The sequence below is a fragment of the Drosophila eugracilis genome, unplaced genomic scaffold, assembly GCF_018153835.1.
Source record: "Drosophila eugracilis isolate 14026-0451.02 unplaced genomic scaffold, ASM1815383v1 contig_408, whole genome shotgun sequence".
Classification (NCBI taxonomy): domain Eukaryota; kingdom Metazoa; phylum Arthropoda; class Insecta; order Diptera; family Drosophilidae; genus Drosophila; species Drosophila eugracilis.
Genome location: NW_024573270.1, coordinates 218218 through 238846, shown reverse-complemented (window position 1 = coordinate 238846; position 20629 = coordinate 218218). Strand labels below are relative to the sequence as shown.

General features: G+C 40.6%; 5 protein-coding genes across 9 annotated transcripts; 2 read left to right on the top strand and 3 right to left on the bottom strand.

Annotated features, from left to right (window-relative positions):
• Positions 1-107: 107 nt before the first annotated feature.
• Positions 108-2568, bottom strand: LOC108103865 (cell cycle control protein 50A). 4 transcript variants are annotated; one of them, XR_001772262.2, is made up of 7 exons: positions 2394-2568; positions 1914-2182; positions 1496-1691; positions 1102-1437; positions 874-1039; positions 700-788; positions 108-566 (listed from the first exon to the last, which is right to left on the bottom strand). XR_001772262.2 is itself a non-coding variant. In XM_017209578.2 (6 exons), the coding sequence occupies exons 1-6, from the start codon at positions 2452-2454 to the stop codon at positions 518-520; spliced, it is 1074 nt and encodes a 357-aa protein (XP_017065067.1). In that variant the 5' UTR covers positions 2455-2568; the 3' UTR covers positions 108-517. The 4 variants fall into 4 exon arrangements, 2 of the variants coding, with proteins under 2 accessions (XP_017065067.1, XP_017065066.1); XR_001772263.2 differs by having other exon boundaries at positions 108-563; XM_017209578.2 differs by lacking the exon at positions 700-788 and having other exon boundaries at positions 108-563.
• Positions 2569-3351: 783 nt separating this feature from the next.
• LOC108103924 (protein DDI1 homolog 2) lies at positions 3352-6892 on the top strand. Its single transcript, XM_017209676.1, has 4 exons — positions 3352-3794; positions 4947-5430; positions 5546-5831; positions 5899-6892. The coding sequence occupies exons 1-4, from the start codon at positions 3557-3559 to the stop codon at positions 6277-6279; spliced, it is 1389 nt and encodes a 462-aa protein (XP_017065165.1). The 5' UTR covers positions 3352-3556; the 3' UTR covers positions 6280-6892.
• A 24-nt stretch (positions 6893-6916) lies between these two features.
• LOC108103925 (eukaryotic translation initiation factor 2 subunit 1) lies at positions 6917-8832 on the bottom strand. Its single transcript, XM_017209677.2, has 2 exons — positions 8016-8832; positions 6917-7484 (listed from the first exon to the last, which is right to left on the bottom strand). The coding sequence occupies exons 1-2, from the start codon at positions 8708-8710 to the stop codon at positions 7154-7156; spliced, it is 1026 nt and encodes a 341-aa protein (XP_017065166.1). The 5' UTR covers positions 8711-8832; the 3' UTR covers positions 6917-7153.
• A 1277-nt stretch (positions 8833-10109) lies between these two features.
• On the bottom strand, positions 10110-10827 carry LOC108103906 (histidine triad nucleotide-binding protein 3). The gene is made up of 3 exons (XM_017209655.1): positions 10534-10827; positions 10279-10469; positions 10110-10209 (listed from the first exon to the last, which is right to left on the bottom strand). Exons 1-3 carry the CDS (start codon positions 10721-10723, stop codon positions 10162-10164), a joined length of 429 nt encoding a protein of 142 aa, XP_017065144.1. The 5' UTR covers positions 10724-10827; the 3' UTR covers positions 10110-10161.
• Positions 10828-11017: 190 nt separating this feature from the next.
• Positions 11018-17049, top strand: LOC108103905 (eukaryotic translation initiation factor 4H). Of its 2 annotated transcripts, none has more exons than XM_017209654.2 (5): positions 11018-11129; positions 12251-12556; positions 12825-13009; positions 13859-14140; positions 14229-17049. In XM_017209654.2, the coding sequence occupies exons 1-5, from the start codon at positions 11098-11100 to the stop codon at positions 14393-14395; spliced, it is 972 nt and encodes a 323-aa protein (XP_017065143.1). In that variant the 5' UTR covers positions 11018-11097; the 3' UTR covers positions 14396-17049. The 2 variants fall into 2 exon arrangements, with proteins under 2 accessions (XP_017065143.1, XP_017065142.1); XM_017209653.2 differs by having other exon boundaries at positions 12825-13108.
• The last annotated feature ends 3580 nt before the right edge of the window (positions 17050-20629 follow it).

The window sequence follows — 20629 nt, the reverse complement described above, 5'->3', positions numbered from 1 at the left end:
AACCATATGTTTTTTAATCGTTGACCATTAAGTACATTTATAAGATGGTATTTGAGAAGAAAAAATCCTTACCGATCCATTTAATTGTCAATAAAATAATAGAAATCTGCCATTAACAATGTTTATTTGCGAATACAAACGTAGTGAAAGGCAATACATATTAGGTCAGACACAAAGTATTACTTTGTGGTTTTGTAAAGCAATGGTGGAAATTCGTGTGGATTCTTGAAGGGGCGACACTTGGTGTGTGTGATGTGCGGAATAAGTTATATAAAAAAATCACAAGTAGTTTGGTTACACACATATGGAGGAAAAATAAAATAGAATCAACAACAAGAGGCCCGGCCATCGGCTCATCGGATGGCCAAGTGCACACAGTCAAAAAACATGAAGAAAAGAGTAGTCCAAAAAACATGGTGCCAGTTGGTCAATAGAAACTACTTTATGCTGATAAGGCTTAAACAGATGGATCTACTAAAGCTAAGTGAAGCAGCCCGGAATGCTGTCGGTGCTCGGTCTAGGAGTACTGCGTGTGCGGGTTCACGTTGATCATCTCCATGTTGCTGCTGGGGAAACAGAAATAAAACATTGATTAGTTCAAGAGCCCTTTGGTAAAGTTGTCAATCATTTTGGCCAGTGCCCGATAAGGAGTAAAGCTACTATCAATCGCTACTTAAATGTCAAATACTTATCGCACACCGAGCAAAGCTAATTTGACCATGGGAAATGATGCGCCATCAATGGGATATGAAATACTCGACTTTTAGCGGACCTAATGCACTATAATGCTGTGGGAGTAGGAATACGGATGGGAAGGTTGATGATCATGATGGTAAAATGAGGATGACATTATTAAATGCTAGAGTAACTTACCTACGACTGCATCGCATATGGATAAACAGCAGGGCCAAACCCAGGGTGATGCAAATGGCACCGACCACAATGTACGCAATGCCCAAGAAGGGATTCTTGCCACCGAGCACGGATGTGGTCGACAGGATCATGCGCTTGGTGCCGTCAAACGAGACCACCGGATATTCTAAAAAGCAAAACAAAAATTTATAGACGATGCCTGGATACACTTTCGACATTGGTACTAACGATACTTAATGTCTAGCGTATAATTGCCGGCTTTGAGGCCGTTCGCATATTTGGTGTCCGTTTGGTTCAGCCGGCGATATAACTTCCGGAAACTGGGCAGAGCAGCGGTGCGCATCCATACGATTAAATCCTCGTTCTGGAAGCCATTGTTCTCTGGATTTTCTGGGTCGAGATCGGCCAAGCCCTTCTGCCAGAACATTGGCTTTGAGAAGCCCTCAAGGGAAACGTTAAGATTGCCCTCTGGGTTGCGGAATTTGACGCGCTTATCCGATGGCCAGGCAATGCCCGTCTTTAGCAGCGTAATCTCGGAGCCAGCCTGCATCAGGGTCAGTGTGTCTAGAAGGTATCAAGGTTAGATTTGGTACAATAAAAATACCCCTATGAGAGTTCGCACCATTGAACAGCGAGTTAGCTATGGCTCCGCAAGGAGCAATAGGCTTCCCGGACTCGGGATCATAGGCGTAGGGCGCGCAATCCGAACTAGGCGTTTGCGACAGGTGACCCAACAGCTGCTCGTCATCTCGAGACTTCACATAGCGCCGATGGTTTTGGTAGTAGTTAGTCAGTCCGTAGTACATATACACCACTCCCTTTAAAATAAAGTAATACGAATACACAGAAACAATCAGAAATCACCACAACACAGAACATTATTTTTAAAGCAAAAATCCTAATATAATTATCTACTATCTAGTTATATAGTATTTTTGGGAAACCATTCATCTTGAGATTATTACTTATTTTGCATTACTTCTTTTATGACGGAAACAATGCTATGCTGAAGCTGTATATGAAAGATCCTTTAAACTCACATTAAAGTCCGTGGGCAGAACGAAAGGCACTTGACAGGTGCACTGGCCGCCAGCGTTGGCCTCCAGGTATTCCGCGCAAGTAACATTTCCTCCCGTTGGCTTGCACTTGGTGTAATCGATGATGAGCTCGTTGGCGGTGTTGCTTAGATGCAGGAGAACTACGCCAATGGGTATAAATAACACCCCGATCACAAAGAAAGTAGGCAGGACCGTGCGGGCAGTTAGGACAGGCTGCCAGGCGGGCAGGCGCTGCTGTTTGAAGGCCGAATCTGTGAATAGACGGTAGGAGAACGAGGAAAATGTTAGGGACCAATCGTGACCTCATGGTTTATGCAGGGTACCAGGATTGGCCCCAAAAATCGATTTGCTATTTGACATTAGTCATTCCCCTTATCACTTGTTACGCGCGTAAGTGTGTGCGTGCTTGAGCGTATGATTGAGGGAATGGGTGATGGAGTGGGAATCAAACTGGGTTTTCACCTGAAGGTCGCTTAGACTTCGCCGCTGCATTCTCCTCACTCTCAGCTGGCTGCGTGGACATGGCGGCTTATCTGGTTTTCGCTATAAAATCGTCTGGCTCCCCAAAAAGCTTCTTAACTCGTCCACACGCTGCAAGTTTGCCCAGTTGAATAAAGTAAATACAATAAATTTTCGAGATAGCGATGGCAGCCAATGAGTCATCGATATACATCGATATCATCTTTCGCTACTAACAATCCAATACTGGGGAAATTCTTCAAAATGGTTCTTAGATATGCATACGTATTTGCCGAAATATGTAAGCATTATTTACAAAATTACGTATGATTTAGTTACTTGTTTCTAGTCTTTAATTTTTAAAAGCATTGTGTTCCAGAATTATAAATATTAATTTCCCATTTAAAATGTATTATATTGTATATTAATTTCACATTTTAAAATGTATTTCTAACTTAACTTAACTAACTTATATATGTACAATATTGTACCGGATTTTATTAATTGTAAGAAGTTTTTCCATATTAAAAATCATATTGTTGCGAAATAGATCCTAGTTACATATATAAATAAATTTAATTTGTTTTTTCATTTATTTCGCGGTAATCTGTTCAGTGCTTTCTGAACTTACCCCAGCGTTTCTAGGTGAAAACAGTTTCATGGGAACATGAATGGTAACATTAATTAAATTCATTTTATATTATATAGTTAATTCATAATACCTACACTTTAGAGCCATAGTTCTGTGATGGCCATGTTTTAAATAATATAAGCATATAAAAAATTACATATATATAACATTATAAAAATTACGTTATTATTGGGAAACATGTCAAATTAATAATACAATATTCGAAGAACCTTTCAAAATTCCCTTTAAAATTCCGTTTTGGACCGGTCCAAATAAAATATGAATTGACCATTACCTCGTCATCGCAGGCAGACGTCTAAAAAATATCGATAGACCACCGTATGCAACCGTGTTATATGGAGGCGGCGTTTTCGTTGTTGTGTCAAAACAATACGAGACCAGCAGAATATCAGCACACCCATCGGCCAGCGTAGATAAAGGCACAAGCTAGCAAAGATTAGGATTTATTTTGCCCACCGCGACCCACAAACCAGATCTGATCCCAACCAGAGATCACCCCAAGCACACAGCGGCAATGAAAATCACAGTGACCACCAGCGATGACAAGGTCTTCTGTTTGGACGTGGCCCAGGATCTGGAGCTGGAGAATCTCAAGGCTCTCTGTGCGATGGAGATCGGTGCAGATGTGACCCAAATAGTCGTAATATTTAATGGGCGCGAGCTTTCCATTGACAAACAGACGCTCCAACAGTGCGGCGTCGGTGATGGCGACTTCATTATGCTGGAACGACGCAGGAGCGCCAATCGCTCAGGTGAGAGAATTGGAAATGAAAGTGGGAGGGGATATGTTGATGGAGAGAGGAGAGCTATTAACCCTTAAGTGGGTCACGTCTGGCAGGGACAGGGGCGGATCTTGAGTAAAGTTTTAGGGTAGGTGGCAAGGAGCTCCGCCAACCCATAATCACTTCAATATACATAGATATTACTTTTTAAAATAGAGAAAATACAACAGATGATGAAATTAACTGAATGACTATGGTCTTATTCGACTTTAAGGATTCGATTTAATGGACATATAAACATTCATACAAAGCTAAAAGCGGCGTGGTGAAATTTGAACTGTATTATTATACGACCTATTTTTGTTTTTTTTTTTAAATGCTTGCGTTTTTTAGTTTTTTGGAAAAACGCACATCACATCCAATCTTTTTGCGGCGCAGTTGGTGTTAAAAATAAACGCCTTGTTTCGCATGCCTTTCTTTTTGCAAAATTCCAAAATAACCGACACACAAACACGGGAACACTGGAAGTGGAAGTTGCTTATCTGTTTCCACTGCACCACCAGTGGAAGATAGAGAAAGCGAGAAAATGAGAAAGAGAGTGCGAGGGAATGACAATGGAATTGGAGGAGCAGCAGCAGGTGCCTCGCAGATCCATCCACCTCATCTCCTCCCATCCACCCCGCTTACTTTAGCCTACTGTTTTGTTGACCCCTGCATGCGCATTTGGTCTTGTCAGTATGTTCATTGGAATGGGATCGTGATATAAAAAATGCTTCTAAATGTATATGTGTGCATACATTTTTGCGACTGCAGACAGGTGTGGGCGGTTAACAATTTTCGATTTTATTTTACCATTGCCGTGCACAGCACGAATGATACATCACATTGGACTCCATGGCGTAAGACCCACATTTAAATATAAATATTTTAATTTAATTAAAAACATTTTTTTGCATGCGAGAAAAAAAGGGAATCTTCTAAAACTTTGTCTTTTCCCTTACGATTAGTTTTCTGATAAACTAAATAACTTAGATATATGTATATAATATTCCTATTTAGGTCTTAAGGTAATGTCTAAAACGAATCGTGGGAGACGCACCCCATTTAAAGGTGTTTAACCTTAATATTAATCTTGCTCAAAAGCAAACCCTCGCAATCATTATTAAGTCGAAATAATTTCAGGTGGCGGGAATCCAGCGATCAGCACGCTGGACTTCAGCAGCATCGCAGTGCCGGGCACGAGTTCTGGCGGCAGTCCACCTTCACGGAGTGCCCAGTCGCAGGGATTGCAACAGACACAATTCAACAATCTCACAGATATTCCCATGACCGATGAGTTTAATGTGAACTTCGATGACGACCCAGCGACAGTACGCCAGATGTTTCTGTCTAGTCCCGAGACACTGTCGCTACTCCGGCAATACAATCCACGTTTAGCAGAGGCAATCGATTCCGGCGATCAGGAAACCTTTGCTCGTCTGCTCCGCGAGCATATTACGGAGCGAAAGCGGCGAAATGAGCAGCGTATGCGTATGCTGAACGCCGATCCCTTCGATGAGGCGACACAACGCCTAATTGCAGAGGAGATCAAACAGAAGAATATCCAGGATAACATGGCGGCAGCCATTGAATACAATCCGGAGATCTTCGGCACCGTCACTATGCTGTAAGTATTAGAAGATCTACATAAGTCAAACTCCTTGTATTTATTTATTTATTTATTATTTAAAAAACACAGTCGTAGCATTATTAAATGTTATTATATATTTTACATTTTCTAGTTATATCAATTGTAAAGTGAATGGATTTCCGGTTAAAGCCTTTGTGGACTCTGGCGCCCAGACCACGATCATGAGCAAGGATTGTGCCGAACGATGCCACGTCAACCGGCTGATTGACACGCGTTGGAACGGTGTGGCCAAGGGTGTTGGCACACAGCCCATTCTTGGCAGGATTCACATGGTGCAGCTACAGATTGAGAATGATCATCTAACGTCTAGCTTCACAGTGCTGGGCCAGCAGCCCATGGACATGTTGCTGGGTTTGGATATGCTGAAGAGACATCAGGTAGAACAATATTTTTACTTCCCAATTTTGTTACAATGGAGGAGTGCTAACGAATTCTTTATTGCAGTGCCTAATTGACTTGCAGCGGAATCTTTTGATTATCGGTACCACGGGTACAACGACTCCATTTTTGCCGGAGAGCGAGCTGCCGGTCAGCGCCCGGCTCACAGGAAACTCTGAGGAATCGATGGAGCAGGAGGCCATTGCCAATGCCATTGAGCAGAGCAAGCGAGAGGGTGGCGGCGGCGGAAGTGGCGCTGGGGGTGGACCCAATACAATTCAGCCACTAGACCGTTTCACCGAACAGGACGTCACCGATCTCATGGCCCTAGGATATCCACGCAGCGATGTGCTCACCGTGCTGCGGATGTGCGGCGGCAACAAACAGGCGGCTAGCTCCGTGCTGCTGAACCGCAACGCTGCCGCCTCGGGAGCCGAACTCAGCTGAACACGGCTAGATCCACAGTACACAACACCGCATACCGAAATCCCCACAGACAAAAACCATATTGCTATACGATGAACATGTAGAACCCCACTAAATGGATGCCGTTCCAACGAAATACTCCGAGCAATACCAAAAATAATCCACGCCACAAGAAATGTCAAGTAAGAAACAGTAAGACGGTAATACACACAACAACAACTAACAAGCAATGAAATCAGAAACGAAAATCTTTCTAATTTAGTAAAATTTTTATAAACTGAAGCCACTTTTTTATACGAATCGTTTGTTACGATGTACAATATCTAATTATGGTGTTTTTCCAGCACCGGATCATTTTTAAAGCAGAACAAGGGTTGGTTTTTTCTAGAGAATATTGAGAGAATTAAAATAGGCGATTTAGTCTAAAAACTTAAGACAGAAGTAATGGATAAAAAAAATGGATGGTGACGGAAGCAAGCCGCATCAACGAAAATATAAACGGAAATAAGTACGCCTGACTATTTAAATATATTACAATTATACACAATTTGAACTAGTATTAAGGCTCTGTCAAGAAAAACTGAAATGGGTTCAATAAAAGGTCGAGAGTATTGTTTTGGATTTGAAAAGAAAAGAAAAGAACAAGCGCACTTTGTAATTTGTCTTCTCGGGCATATCGCTGTTTTCTCTTTGTAAATCTTTAATAGCATTTCGTTATAGTATGTATATAAATTATAAAATTACAACTTCTGGTCTGCTGAAGGCTCCAAAGGTTCCACACACGGTTCTACCGTTCACAAGCATACACCATGCGCATATGTCTGGTTTTATTTTTGCAAAACTCAATTAATCGTTTGTTACAGTTGCTATAGTTGTGTCTGATTCTGTGGCTATGCTAATCCTCTTCCTCGTCCTCGTCCTCTTCGTTTGCACGACCCGCCGCCGAGCCCTTGTGATTGAATTCCTTCTCCGGATCAAACTGCATGCCCTCCTGGTCGGCGCCATCCTCCTCGTCATCATCGCCAGCCACCTGGGCGTTCTCGGCCTCAGCGCGTTCCAGTCGTCGGGCCAGATCTGCCTCGTCGATGGCGGTGACCAGTTTGGGCGCCATTATCACCTTGAACTCGCCTTCATACTCGATGATCTTGGCGCGTATGTTCTCAATGGCCACCTCCAGGGCCTTCAGACCGTCTGTTTTCTTTGTGGTGGAAGTGGTCATAACATAGCTGAAAATATTAAGAAGGAGAGTGATTATTTTTCTGGATATAACCTTATTTTAATTGTGGTTAAACGGTTTCGATTATCGTCGTTATTAAAAAAGCAATTTACTCAAAAATAAAAGATATCATTGTAAATTGAATATAAATAATTATGTTTACACACACAAAACAGATCAATATCAATTATACAAGCATTAGCCCACTACTGCTTTTTTAATGCTTATTTTAATCATTACATCATATTAATACAACAAAATGTCTTAATTGGAGAAACGAATAAATATATTTAATTTCACCTATGCTACATAATATTATTTCATCACTCTTAACTCAAATCCGATTCAGCCCAAATGATTTAGTGCCTAGACATACCTAATGCTAATATCGCTTTATTTGACCTTTCTGATATCCTTATTATTAACCACTTCGATAAAATGTTGGCATATTTGTTTTAATTGATCGCCACCCATTTTAAAAACGTTCTTAACTACATGGGAATACCTACAACTTTTAAAATTTGTATCACATCTTACTTACAGTGGCGGTGCTATCAGGTTAATGCGGATAGGCAGCTCCTCGGTGCTGAGCTCCAGGCCCTTGGTGAGCGATGCCTTGACGGCGTCAATGCCCTCATAGCCGTAACAGGAGCATTCGATGTCTGCCCGGATCTTGACCGTGGGCGAGACTAACTTGCGCTTAATGTTGCTCAGTAACACCTCCTTGGTCTCCGTATCCAGATTACACTCGTCAAACACAGATGGATCGGTTACCGATTGCTTGAAGATGTCGTAGGCGACCGTTTTGCTGTTGTATTTCTTCTCGAAGTACCAGGCGGTCTTCTGGTAGAGCTCCTCCAGTTTTTCGTTGCCCTCGTAGCCGAGAATGTCGGCGACATGGCGGAGCAGCGAATTGATTGCCTTGGCCTTTGCGAAACGCTCGGTACACTTTTCCACATCCTCGGGCGAAACACGACGCTTGGACAGATCAATGTAGCCCTTCTCCTTGTCCACACGGATGACCACCACTGGCTCGGTCTTGCCCACGCGGATTAGCTTGTTGATAGAGCGGATACGACGACGGGACAACTCCGAAAGCAGAATCATGCCCTCGATGTTGTTGTACTCCAGCAGATGGACGTAGGCGCCCATCTCGGCGATGGAAAGCACGTTCACCATGACGACATCCTCGATTTCTGGGTACCGCTCGTTATAGAAGCGCGACGTGAGGGCCATCTTTTAATCCGTAGCCTTTAGCAAAAAAAAAAGGGTAAATGCACTTTTCGAAAAGAAAAACGTGTACAATTTTTGCCGAGCGGGCGCAAGAAGAAGCAGCGTTTAGTATGACAGTGACGATATCGATTGCTTCAGCCGGTAAGGCACCGATAGTTGGCCCGTAATTGGTCACACAATAGAGGTGCGGTTACAGCGAGCATATCGATTTCCTTAGACAGTCACGTCGAATCTGGTAACACTGCCTACAAACCGTTCAAATATTTAAAATTTAAAATATTAAACTTGAAAGCAAATCATCATATCACAGAAGATATTTTTATTTCTGACACTGCCGTACACTGAAACGGTTTTTCCCCGGTATCCGTTAACGAGTGTCGCTTCAGAGATAAATGATCTATAAAAGCTTTAGAACAGTAGGTACTTTCGAATCGTCGTTCTCCCGTGTGCGTCATAATGTGCGCCTTTAGATGTGCATGCTGTCGAAATGTTTTTTCGTAAAAGGAACACTGATGGGGCCGTTCGTTTGTGTGGATACGCAGGTGTTGGGTAAGGACTCCCTTCTGAGCAAATGTCTTCGAGCAGTAGGAACACTTAAAAGGTATTTGTTGGTGCATTTTCAGGCGTGACTTCTGGGTAAAAGCCATCGGGCAAACGAAACAACTGAATGGTTTTTCAACCTTGTGAGATTCCAAGTGCTGTTTGAGTTCTGCTTGCTTTCCAAAATCTACCGAGCATAGCTTGCACTTGTGTCTTGAGCAAACACTTTGGTTGTCGTGCTTCTGAATGTGCCGATCGCAATTGTAGGGTCCTGGTAACTGATTCATTTTCTCATCAAACTCTTTACTTGATTTATTTTTCACCAGGATTTTTGATGGATCCATGGTAGTGGTATCTAAATGTGAGTCTTGGATATTGTTAGAACCAGTCAACTCGCTGTCTACTTCCACGAGCAGTTTTTCGTCCAGATATTCCTACTTAACTGTCTCCATTGTCCTCTTATTAGGTAACAAGAAGTGCGGTAAATAGTAAGAATAATTAAAAATAATCTCAATCTGATATCGTTTTGATATTTCTTTTGATTTGCTATAGCCAGTCAAAGCAAAAGTTATGGCATCTACACACTGTCAACTTGACATTAGCAGTGTGACCTCCTAGATTAGCATATTTTAACGATAGTTAATATTGGTTGTTTCCCACAAAAGAGATAATACATATTAAAAGTTAAATAATTTTTATTTCATTTTTGGGGAAAATTGTTCAATGATTCAGAACAAAAATAAGGTGAAATGCAGAAGAATTCAGTTGTTCATTGTTTATTAAAATTAAGAAATTATAAGCTAATTTATGTACATATCTCATACACATAAAAATTTCTTTAAAGAATAAACTGTGGTACAACTAATTTTGGCTTCATTTATTATTTTTGACAAATTATCTGTTGTAATCTCGATTCACTGTAAGCCTTCTTTTTGAGAAAGGTACAAATGGGCGTCGGCTGCCTATAATTAAATACATAGATAAGATTAAATTAAAGATATAACTAAATAAAATTGCTGCGGATTACGTACGGTTTTAAACCAAACGGAAGGCCTGAAGATTAGTCTGGAAAGGAATCCCATTTCTGATCTTGGAGCAATGGCATGCATATGAAGGTGTTTTACCGTAATGAACGGTGGAAGGTGAAACCCAAATAAAGCATCCTCAGCGGATATTCCTTTGGCCGCTAGGAACTCCTTCAAGCTGCTCTCCATCCGTGCAACTAAAATAAAATGAAATCATGAGAGATATAAAAATGAGCTATTAGCATAATACTCCAATTTTACCCAATGGGTCGTGAGACTTGTCCAGCTCCTTGAGGCTGTTGTAATGTTCCTTGGTTACAGCCAAAAAATGGTGCTGGGAAGCGGGTTTGATGTCCTTAAAAATTACAAATTCATCGGTTTCCACTTCCAAAACACTTGTAGGATCATTTCCGCTAGCTATTTTACAGAAAATGCAATTGTCATCCGCCATAACTATAATTTAGATTAATATATGTAAAAAATAGGAATTTGTACTTGGACAGCTGATTAGGTGCACTAAAGGGTCTTAATCTAAATATCGATAATAGTATGTGGCCGGTATATCAATAGCGGTCTTAGATATCGGTAGTGTTCCGAAAATCAAGTATTTTATTGGTCGTCGTGGTTAATGCATTGGGTAAGTCCATCGATGTACTTAATATGCGTAGTAGTTGTACTCGCTAAACGGCCATAAAAAATACCACGTAGTCGGCAAGAAAAATGGTGTGGTGACACTTGCGCGGCGAATTCGCATCGATAGTATTTTTCGCCCGTGTGTTCACACTGCGGATTGCAGCGAATTCGCTCATTTGAAAAAAATAAAACATGGCTGGAAGAGGTGGTTATGAACACGCTAGGTAAATATTATTAATTATTATTGCAATCGCAAACGTTCCTTAATGGCCGCGATACGCCGGTGTTTGTGAAAGTGACCGCGATGCGTTCGATTTGTGCGAGTGCCGACAATTTGGCTAAAATGTGTAATAATGCACGCGGTTTTTTGGGGTTTGGGCAAAAAAAGGCAACACCAGCCCACCAACACACGCGCACGCTCTCGCCTCGCCGCTCACACACACGCGCGCACGAATACGTGTATGCATATAGTGTACGTGTCGGTCGTTGGTCGCCGCCGCCGCCGCCTTTGTGTGTGTGTGTGTTTGTGTGAGTGAGTGACCGTGTGTGTGTGCGGAACAGTGTGCGTGTTTTTTTTCCAACATTCATTTTCGTTTTTTTTTTTTTTCGATTCCACCGCCTGCGTTGTTTTTCTTTTCGGAAAAATTCTGCTGCAGCCGGCGTCTCCGTCGCTGCCGGCGTCGACGTCGACTGCAGCGGTAGCAGAGCTCTAGCGGATTCTAAATAAAATCCCCCACTCCCATTAAATAAAAAAGGAAACGAATCCAAAAATAGTATGCAAAATCCATGCAGAATGCAGTTTTTGGCAAAAAGCGCGCGCGATTTTCCCGACCATTTGACACCTGTCCTACGCCTTTGTTGTGGTTTTTGTTATTGTTATTTGTGCCTGCATCTTTGTTGACTTTTCGCCGGGAATCTGAGCCAGCATTACCTAGATATTTCCAGCCATGTGCGTTTTGCCATTACCTCAAGGGGTGGCGCCCCCGCCCTGCCCACAATCAAGAAGAAGACGCAGACACACCCCCATTAATTGGATTCGGTTTCAAGGTTCTAAGGCAACGCTCCTCCGAGTACTGAGACACAGCACCAGGAGGACAGAAATTGACCACATTCTGATTATTTTTATTAGCCATCAATCATCAAGGTTCTTGGAATCGAAGATTAGGGAAAACTAGAGTTCATTCATATTTTATTTCTTGAAACATATCCCCACGTGAACATAAAACAAAAAATCTAGTCATATCCTTTTTTATTTTAACTTCCAAATATAATAATCTTTTATAAGAAATTTGTAGCTAGTTAATGCCTAAGACTTTACTAATATCTTATTCCTTCTCCATTTCAGAGGCGGATTCGGTGGAGATCGGGCATCCAAGCAGTTGCCCACGGAACCGCCTTTTATCGCATTCGTCGGCAATCTGCCGCAAGGCCTTGTGCAGGGCGATGTGATCAAAATATTCCAGGACTTTGAGGTCAAGTACGTTCGGCTGGTGAAGGATCGGGAAACGGATCAATTCAAAGGCTTCTGCTACGTTGAATTTGAAACGCTGGACAATCTGGAGCGGGCGTTAGAATGCGATGGTCGGATCAAACTGGACGACCTGTCGGCGCCACTGCGCATCGATATTGCCGATCGTCGGAAAAATGATCGGTATGTGAGCAAAGCCATAATCTTTAAGCCATTAGAAAGGGATTTCCATATCTTTTTCTAAGTAAATTTTCATTAAATGTTATCTTTTAGCCACTATTTCGGCCTAAAACACCAAAGTATATATTTGAGTTCAGTATTTCAACGATGACTGTTTTCCATTGTATAGGTTCACCTAACAATTTCTATATCGATCCATTCACACATCTACCTACCTATACCATACGGATTTATATAACGAATTACTATATTTTGAACTTTATTTTTACAGCCCTGGTGGCGGTGTTGGAGGCGGTGGCAACGGCGGAATGACGCGCGGCGACGGCAGAGACGGTTTCCAGAAACGTGGCCCACCACGACAAGGCGGCAGCAGTCAGTCATACAGCCGGGGAGGTCCTGGCACTGGCGGCGGTCGCGAAGGCGGCGGCGGATCGGGTAATCGCGGCGATAGTAGAGGTTCGTACAATGATAGTTATGGTGGTCACAATGATAGAAGTCGTGGCGGCGGCGGCAGCGGCGCGGGCACTGGCGGTGGCATGAATAGAGGATACAATGGTAAAGCATTTTTATCTGCCGTCCAACCAACCAACCAATCAACCAACACGTAGCTGCATCCCTCGTAGTGCCGCCAAAAAAAAGTAGTTGATTCTGATTACTTAGAACGATTCCGACTCCGATCCTGATTCAAAATACTAATTCGATTCAGTCGCATGGCCGGAAAAAATCCATGCTGCAGTCCTCGAAAGTGATCCTAGAATCTTCCCATTCTGTTTCTGTTTCCGTTTTCGTTTCTGTTTCTTATTTGTTATCCTCCTGCGGTTCTTCATGCTGATCTTGAGTTGTTTTGGCTTTACTCTTCTTTGGAAGTTTGTATATGGGGTGGGTCGATATAGATTTTTCCTAGAACTGTAACAATCCCCATAGGAAGAAGATATTTTGTATAAATTTATAAACATATTAGAGTCTTTGGTCGATAGGAATCAATACGCATTAGTTACAACAATAGTAAGTAGAATATAAGTTGATTTACTGTAAAGATGCTCCACATTATCTAAGCGGATGTACTTCATTTAACTCCTCCCACCCTCTACTATTGGGATTTGTTTGTCCATTGAAATCGACCCACCCTACCATCCCATATAGATCCCGTGAATCAGTATCCTAAGCACACACTTTAATAGTTTTGAAACGACTTTCCACCCGCACGCTTTTTACTTTGAACTGCATTTAGTCAGCATGCTGAGCCTTAGTCTAAGCAGGATAACCACTGTCCAGTAGATGCTAATCCAGTTGCTTCCGTTGCAGATCGGCCGGCAAATCGGGGTCGGTACGGCAATTTCAACAATGACGATCGATTTGATCGTAACCAGGATCGTGACCGTGGACAGCGGGAAGGAAGCTATGGCAATCAGTCGCGCGACGGCGATCGTTACAACAACTTCAGCCGGCACCGTGACCGCGAGCGTACCCACTACAATCCCAACCAGCAGAGCGAACGTCCCAGCGGCGGAATGGGCGGCCTAGGCGGTGGATCCGGCGGATCAGGTGGTCTGGGCGTCGGTGGTGGTTCCTCGATGGGTGCCATTGGTGAGTTTGAATACAAATTTCCTAATATATAAAATAACTCAATTATTCATAAACTAATCTAATTTATATATCCATATCGTATGAATAGACGATAATGAGCGGCCACGCCTGCAGCTGAAACCACGGACAATTGCCGCGCCCATAAACGCGGTGGCCGAGACCAAGCAATCGGCCTCGATCTTTGGCAATGCCAAGCCGCGCGAGGAGAAGCTGAAGGAGCTGCAGCAGAATGTCAATCACAACGGCGATAACTAGAGGGCAGGATTCGGTCCGCAATATAATATGCCTGATATGATATTTTGGTGTGCGAAATAGAAAGAGAGGGAACGAGCGATAAGCGCGAAGCAGATATGGATGAGGAGGAGGATAAGGAGTACGAAGATGAGAATGAGGAGGAGCAGAAGGAGCATCAGCAGCATGCATATATAAACACATACATTAATTAATAACACTACGCTACATACCTATTATATACGAAAGATATGTACTACATTATGAGAACGAAGATGAAACAACAGGCTGGCCTCTGTGTCTCTGTGTCAGTGTCCAGTGTCAGTCAGCAAGCAAGCAACTTAACGGTAGCAACAGCAACAGCAGTAGCAGCAGCAGCAGCATTAGCAACAGCAGCAGCAACATCAGCACAGCAACATCAAGCCAAGCAGCAACCAAGCAACCTTTCTTACTCTTTGCAAAACAAGAACATCCGCAACAACAATGGAAAAGTCTATAAATGTTAGTCCTTAAGCAGCGATAAACTTTAGTCTCGTGCATATGGCCTATATATATAAATATATAGTATATATATATATATACGTTTATGTACGATTCATGTACAGCAGCTGTATGCACGCTGCTATTTGTTAGTTAAGTTCAAAAAAAAAAAAACAAAACAAAAGTTCTACCATTAAGGTATAAATAGTAAACAAAAAACAAGCAAAACAAAAAAGTGAAAACCATATATAAAAAAAGAAAAACTCGAAAAACAAAGCAAAAATCGAAAACAAAAACTTTTTTGACAAAACGTTCAGCGTAGCAGGCAGGCAATTTATACAGTTTATATAGCAAAAAAAAAAGAGAAAAAAACCAAAAAAAAAAACAAAAACAAAAACAAATAACGAAACCAATTACTGAACATATATACCTTATGAGAAAAACACCAACAACAACAGATCTAACAAAACAAATCGCAGATAAGCAGAACACCAACTACGTACGTAACAAACAAACAAAACAAAACGAAAAAAGAAGAAAACAAACAAACAATGAAATGGAGATGTAATCGTTGAAGATTAACTAGAAGAAATACGCAGAAGTAATAACAATAACAGCAACAAGAAACTTTATATATACCTTACAGAATTACAATCGACTACATAGTTCTTATGTAGCTGATCGAAAAAGTCAAAGTCGCAGACCAAATTATACAATTATAATTTTGATATTCACATATTTGAACTTGAACCTTTTTATCTGTTTCATTCATAAGTAGCTGCTCCTATATTTAATCTTTAACCCGCCAATCAGTGTACTATTATTCTTTCTAATATTCTAGATTTCTTTGTAGATAACCTTTGTATAAGACGAGAAAAGTATGAAAAACAATGTATAAATTTAATTTTTTGTTTGTGTGTTTCCATTTTTCTTTGCAATCACAATGTACGTAGATGCGAATAGTGTTTTTCCCTTCTTGAATGACCTTCTGTTTGTTTCCTCACGAGTTTCAAATTTTTTTTTTAATTAATTTTTTTTGTACCTTGCAAGAGCTGGAAAAATTCGCGAAAGTTGTAAATTAATTTGAAAATAAAGCAAAAAAAATTTACATAAGAATTTACCGTTTCGGTTTGGTGTTTTCCTTCGGACTTATTCGGAATTGTTTCTTTTTCTTTTCGGAGTGCTGCTCAATGCACTTTGTACATACATACAATCAAAAACAAGAAAATAATTACACTTTCCCACTTTTTCCTCCCTCACTCCCAGTCCTCGGGAGTACAATAATTGTGTTGTCCTGCCCGAATCGACTCAGTCCTGTCCTGCTTCGGATTCTGGATTCCGGCACCGCGAAACCCACTCATTTTGATTGCGATATCCCAAATCATGAAAAAAAAAAAAAAAAAAGAAAAGAAACCATACGAAACCGACTTGACCGACCGACAAAGCTCACCCAGAGTTAACCGCGTCCAGCTGGCGCAGCAAGTAAATGAAGTAAATAGAAATACAAATACAAATGAGAGTATAATGTGTAACAGTTAAAGTAAAGATTACGTTTAATATACCTTTAAAGCTAAAGATAAACTTAACATTTAATTTTTAGCACTAATACAATACCGTAAGCAGTCAAAGATTTACACTAAAATGATAAAGTGAGAAAACGAAAAAAAAGAAAACGGACAAACAATATTTGTAACTCCTCAAAAATATGAATGAAATGAATGAGAAGAAAACATGATCGAGTTGACAACTTAATTAATTGCTGCTCTCAAAAACCTAATTAAGAACTTTGATATGCATTTTAAAACGCCCATAAAGACAAAGAATTGTTTAAATTACGATTAAACCAAAAGCAAAACTAAAACGAGAATTTATACAAAGCAAGAGTTAGACATTAACTTACATCATAAAACATCTATACATAAACACACACACAAATAAATAAATAAATATACGCTATGATTAATGACGAAACTGATCGAGTTAAGCCAAGATTATATAGCAATTCTACTCTTAGCAACCGCAATAAATAAAAACAAAAACTAACCGAAATTAGCAAGCAGTTAAAGAAACAAATTTCGTAGCGCGTGAACGAGAAATCAATTTTTACCAATTACCACACCAGAAAACATCGCAAAATGCTAACTTCATGTAACTTACATAACAAGAAATTAATAAAGTAACAAATCAACAAAGTCAAATCAACAGACAGAAAGACGTTTAATTAAGTAATTGAGGAACGAACGCTAAACAAAATTCATACACAACATTATAACGAAATATATAAATATATATATATTTTTTGTTGTTTGAACATTTTGTACGATACGTATATATACACATATATACATATAACTAAATAAATAAATAAAAGAAATTATAATAAAACTCATCTCATTTTGTTTTTACGAAAACTGGGTTCTGAACTTCAAACCCCAAAAAAAGAATTTTTCGCTGAAAAAAATGATGTTTTGTTACCCATTATGAAAAATGTGAAGTGAAATGAAGTTTCCCAGATTTTAATGCAAGTCAATTGGGAATCATGGCAATCAAGTTACGAGCCCTACGAGGTATTACATTCCTCATTTGGACCATTTATGGCTGTGCTATGACCAAAAAACTGATTTTTTTCCGCCCAAAATCAGGTATACGTCTTATAGCAGCAGAGAGTCCGGTTTTGTTGCAGTCTCTTAGCTCTAACTTTGTTAATACAAGACGCACGGCTAAGCCAATGACTGTTTTATGCAGCTAACAACCGAAACTTAACACCCCTATACTTGCTTTTATCATTATTGCTCTGATTTTTCGGTGCGAGCTCTGGAAACCGATTTTTAACAGAAATTTGCAATACTCTGTTCGGTTTTTAGCTCTAGCTCGGCCAAAACAAGACGCACAGCCAAAATAATGGTTGTTTCGTGCTGCTAACGACCAATACTAACCACCCCTATCACCCGTTTTTCGATTTTGGGAAAGTCAATTTTGGCCCAAATTTCGCATTTTTGATAAGGGGTACCATCATCAAAATTTTCAAAAATGGGCCAAAAATGAAGTTTCCCAGATTTGAATGCAAACCAATTGGGAATCTTGGCAATCAAGTTAGGAGGCCTACGAGGTATTACATTTACCATTTGGACCATTTTTGGCTGTGCTATAGCAACAAAACTAATTTTTTTTCGCCCAAATCAAGTATACGTCTTTTAGCAGCAGAAATTCCGGTTTTGTTGCAGTCTCTTAGCTCTAACTTTGTTAATACAAGACGCACGGCTAAGCCAATGACTGTTTTATGCAGCTAACAACCGAAACTTAACACCCCTATACTTGCTTTTATCATTATTGCTCTGATTTTTCGGTGGGAGCTCTGGAAACCGATTTTTAACAGAAATTTGCAATACTATGCTCGGTTTTTAGCTCTAGCTCGGCCAAAACAAGACGCACAGCCAAAAGAACGACTGTTTCGTGCTGCTAACGACCAATACTAACCACCCCTATCACCCGTTTTTCGATTTTGGGAAAGTCAATTTTGGCCCAAATTTCGCATTTTTGATAAGGGGTACCATCATCAAAATTTTCAAAAATGGGCCAAAAATGAAGTTTCCCAGATTTGAATGCAAATCAATTGGGAATCATGGCAATCAAGTAACGAGCCCTACGAGGTATTACATTCCTCATTTGGACCATTTATGGCTGTGCTATGACCAAAAAACTGATTTTTTTCCGCCCAAAATCAGGTATACGTCTTATAGCAGCAGAGAGTCCGGTTTTGTTGCAGTCTCTTAGCTCTAACTTTGTTAATACAAGACGCACGGCTAAGCCAATGACTGTTTTATGCAGCTAACAACCGAAACTTAACACCCCTATACTTGCTTTTATCATTATTGCTCTGATTTTTCGGTGGGAGCTCTGGATACCGATTTTTAACAGAAATTTGCAATACTATGCTCGGTTTTTAGCTCTAGCTCGGCCAAAACAAGACGCACAGCCAAAATAACGACTGTTTCGTGCTGCTAACGACCAATACTAACCACCCCTATCACCCGTTTTTCGATTTTGGGAAAGTCAATTTTGGCCCAAATTTCGCATTTTTGATAAGGGGTACCATCATCAAAATTTTCAAAAATGGGCCAAAAATGAAGATTCCCAGATTTGAATGCAAATCAATTGGGAATCATGGCAATCAAGTAACGAGCCCTACGAGGTATTACATTCCTCATTTGGACCATTTATGGCTGTGCTATGACCAAAAAACTGATTTTTTTCCAGGTATACGTCTTATAGCAGCAGAGAGTCCGGTTTTGTTGCAGTCTCTTAGCTCTAACTTTGTTAATACAAGACGCACGGCTAAGCCAATGACTGTTTTATGCAGCTAACAACCGAAACTTAACACCCCTATACTTGCTTTTATCATTATTGCTCTGATTTTTCGGTGCGAGCTCTGGAAACCGATTTTTAACAGAAATTTGCAATACTATGCTCGGTTTTTAGCTCTAGCTCGGCCAAAACAAGACGCACAGCCAAAAGAACGACTGTTTCGTGCTGCTAACGACCAATACTAACCACCCCTATCACCCGTTTTTCGATTTTGGGAAAGTCAATTTTGGCCCAAATTTCGCATTTTTGATAAGGGGGTACCATCATCAAAATTTTCAAAAAATGGGCCAAAAATGAAGTTTCCCAGATTTGAATGCAAATCAATTGGGAATCATGGCAATCAAGTAACGAGTCCTACGAGGTATTACATTCCTCATTTGTACCATTTTTGTCTGTGCTATAGCAACAAAACTGATTTTTTTTCCGCCCAAACTCAAGTATACGTCTTTTAGCAGCAGAAATTCCGATTTTGTTGCAGTCTCTTAGCTCTAACTTTGTTAATACAAGACGTACGGATAAGCCAATGACTGTTTTATGCAGTTAACAACCGAAACTTAACACCCCTATACTTGCTTTTATCATTATTGTTCTGATTTTTCGGTGCGAGCTCTGGAAACCGATTTTTAACAGAAATTTGCAATACTCTGTTCGGTTTTTTAGCTCTAGCTCGGTCAAAACAAGACGCACAGCCAAAATAATGGTTGTTTCGTGCTGCTAACGACCAATACTAACCACCCCTATCACCCGTTTTTCGATTTTGGGAAAGTCAATTTTGGCCCAAATTTCGCATTTTTGATAAGGGGTACCATCATCAAAATTTTCAAAAATGGGCCAAAAATGAAGTTTCCCAGATTTGAATGCAAACCAATTGGGAATCTTGGCAATCAAGTTAGGAGGCCTACGAGGTATTACATTTACCATTTGGACCATTTTTGGCTGTGCTATAGCAACAAAACTAATTTTTTTCCGCCCAAAATCAAGTATACGTCTTTTAGCAGCAGAAATTCCGGTTTTGTTGCAGTCTCTTAGCTCTAACTTTGTTAATGCAAGACGCACGGCTAAGCCAATGACTGTTTTATGCAGCTAACAACCGAAACTTAACACCCCTATACTTGCTTTTATCATTATTGCTCTGATTTTTCGGTGCGAGCCATGGAAACCGAATTTTAACAGAAATTTGCAATACTATGCTCGGTTTTTAGCTCTAGCTCGGCCAAAACAAGACGCACAGCCAAAAGAACGACTGTTTCGTGCTGCTAACGACCAATACTAACCACCCCTATCACCCGTTTTTCGATTTTGGGAAAGTCAATTTTGGCCCAAATTTCGCATTTTTGATAAGGGGTACCATCATCAAAATTTTCAAAAATGGGCCAAAAATGAAGTTTCCCAGATTTGAATGCAAATCAATTG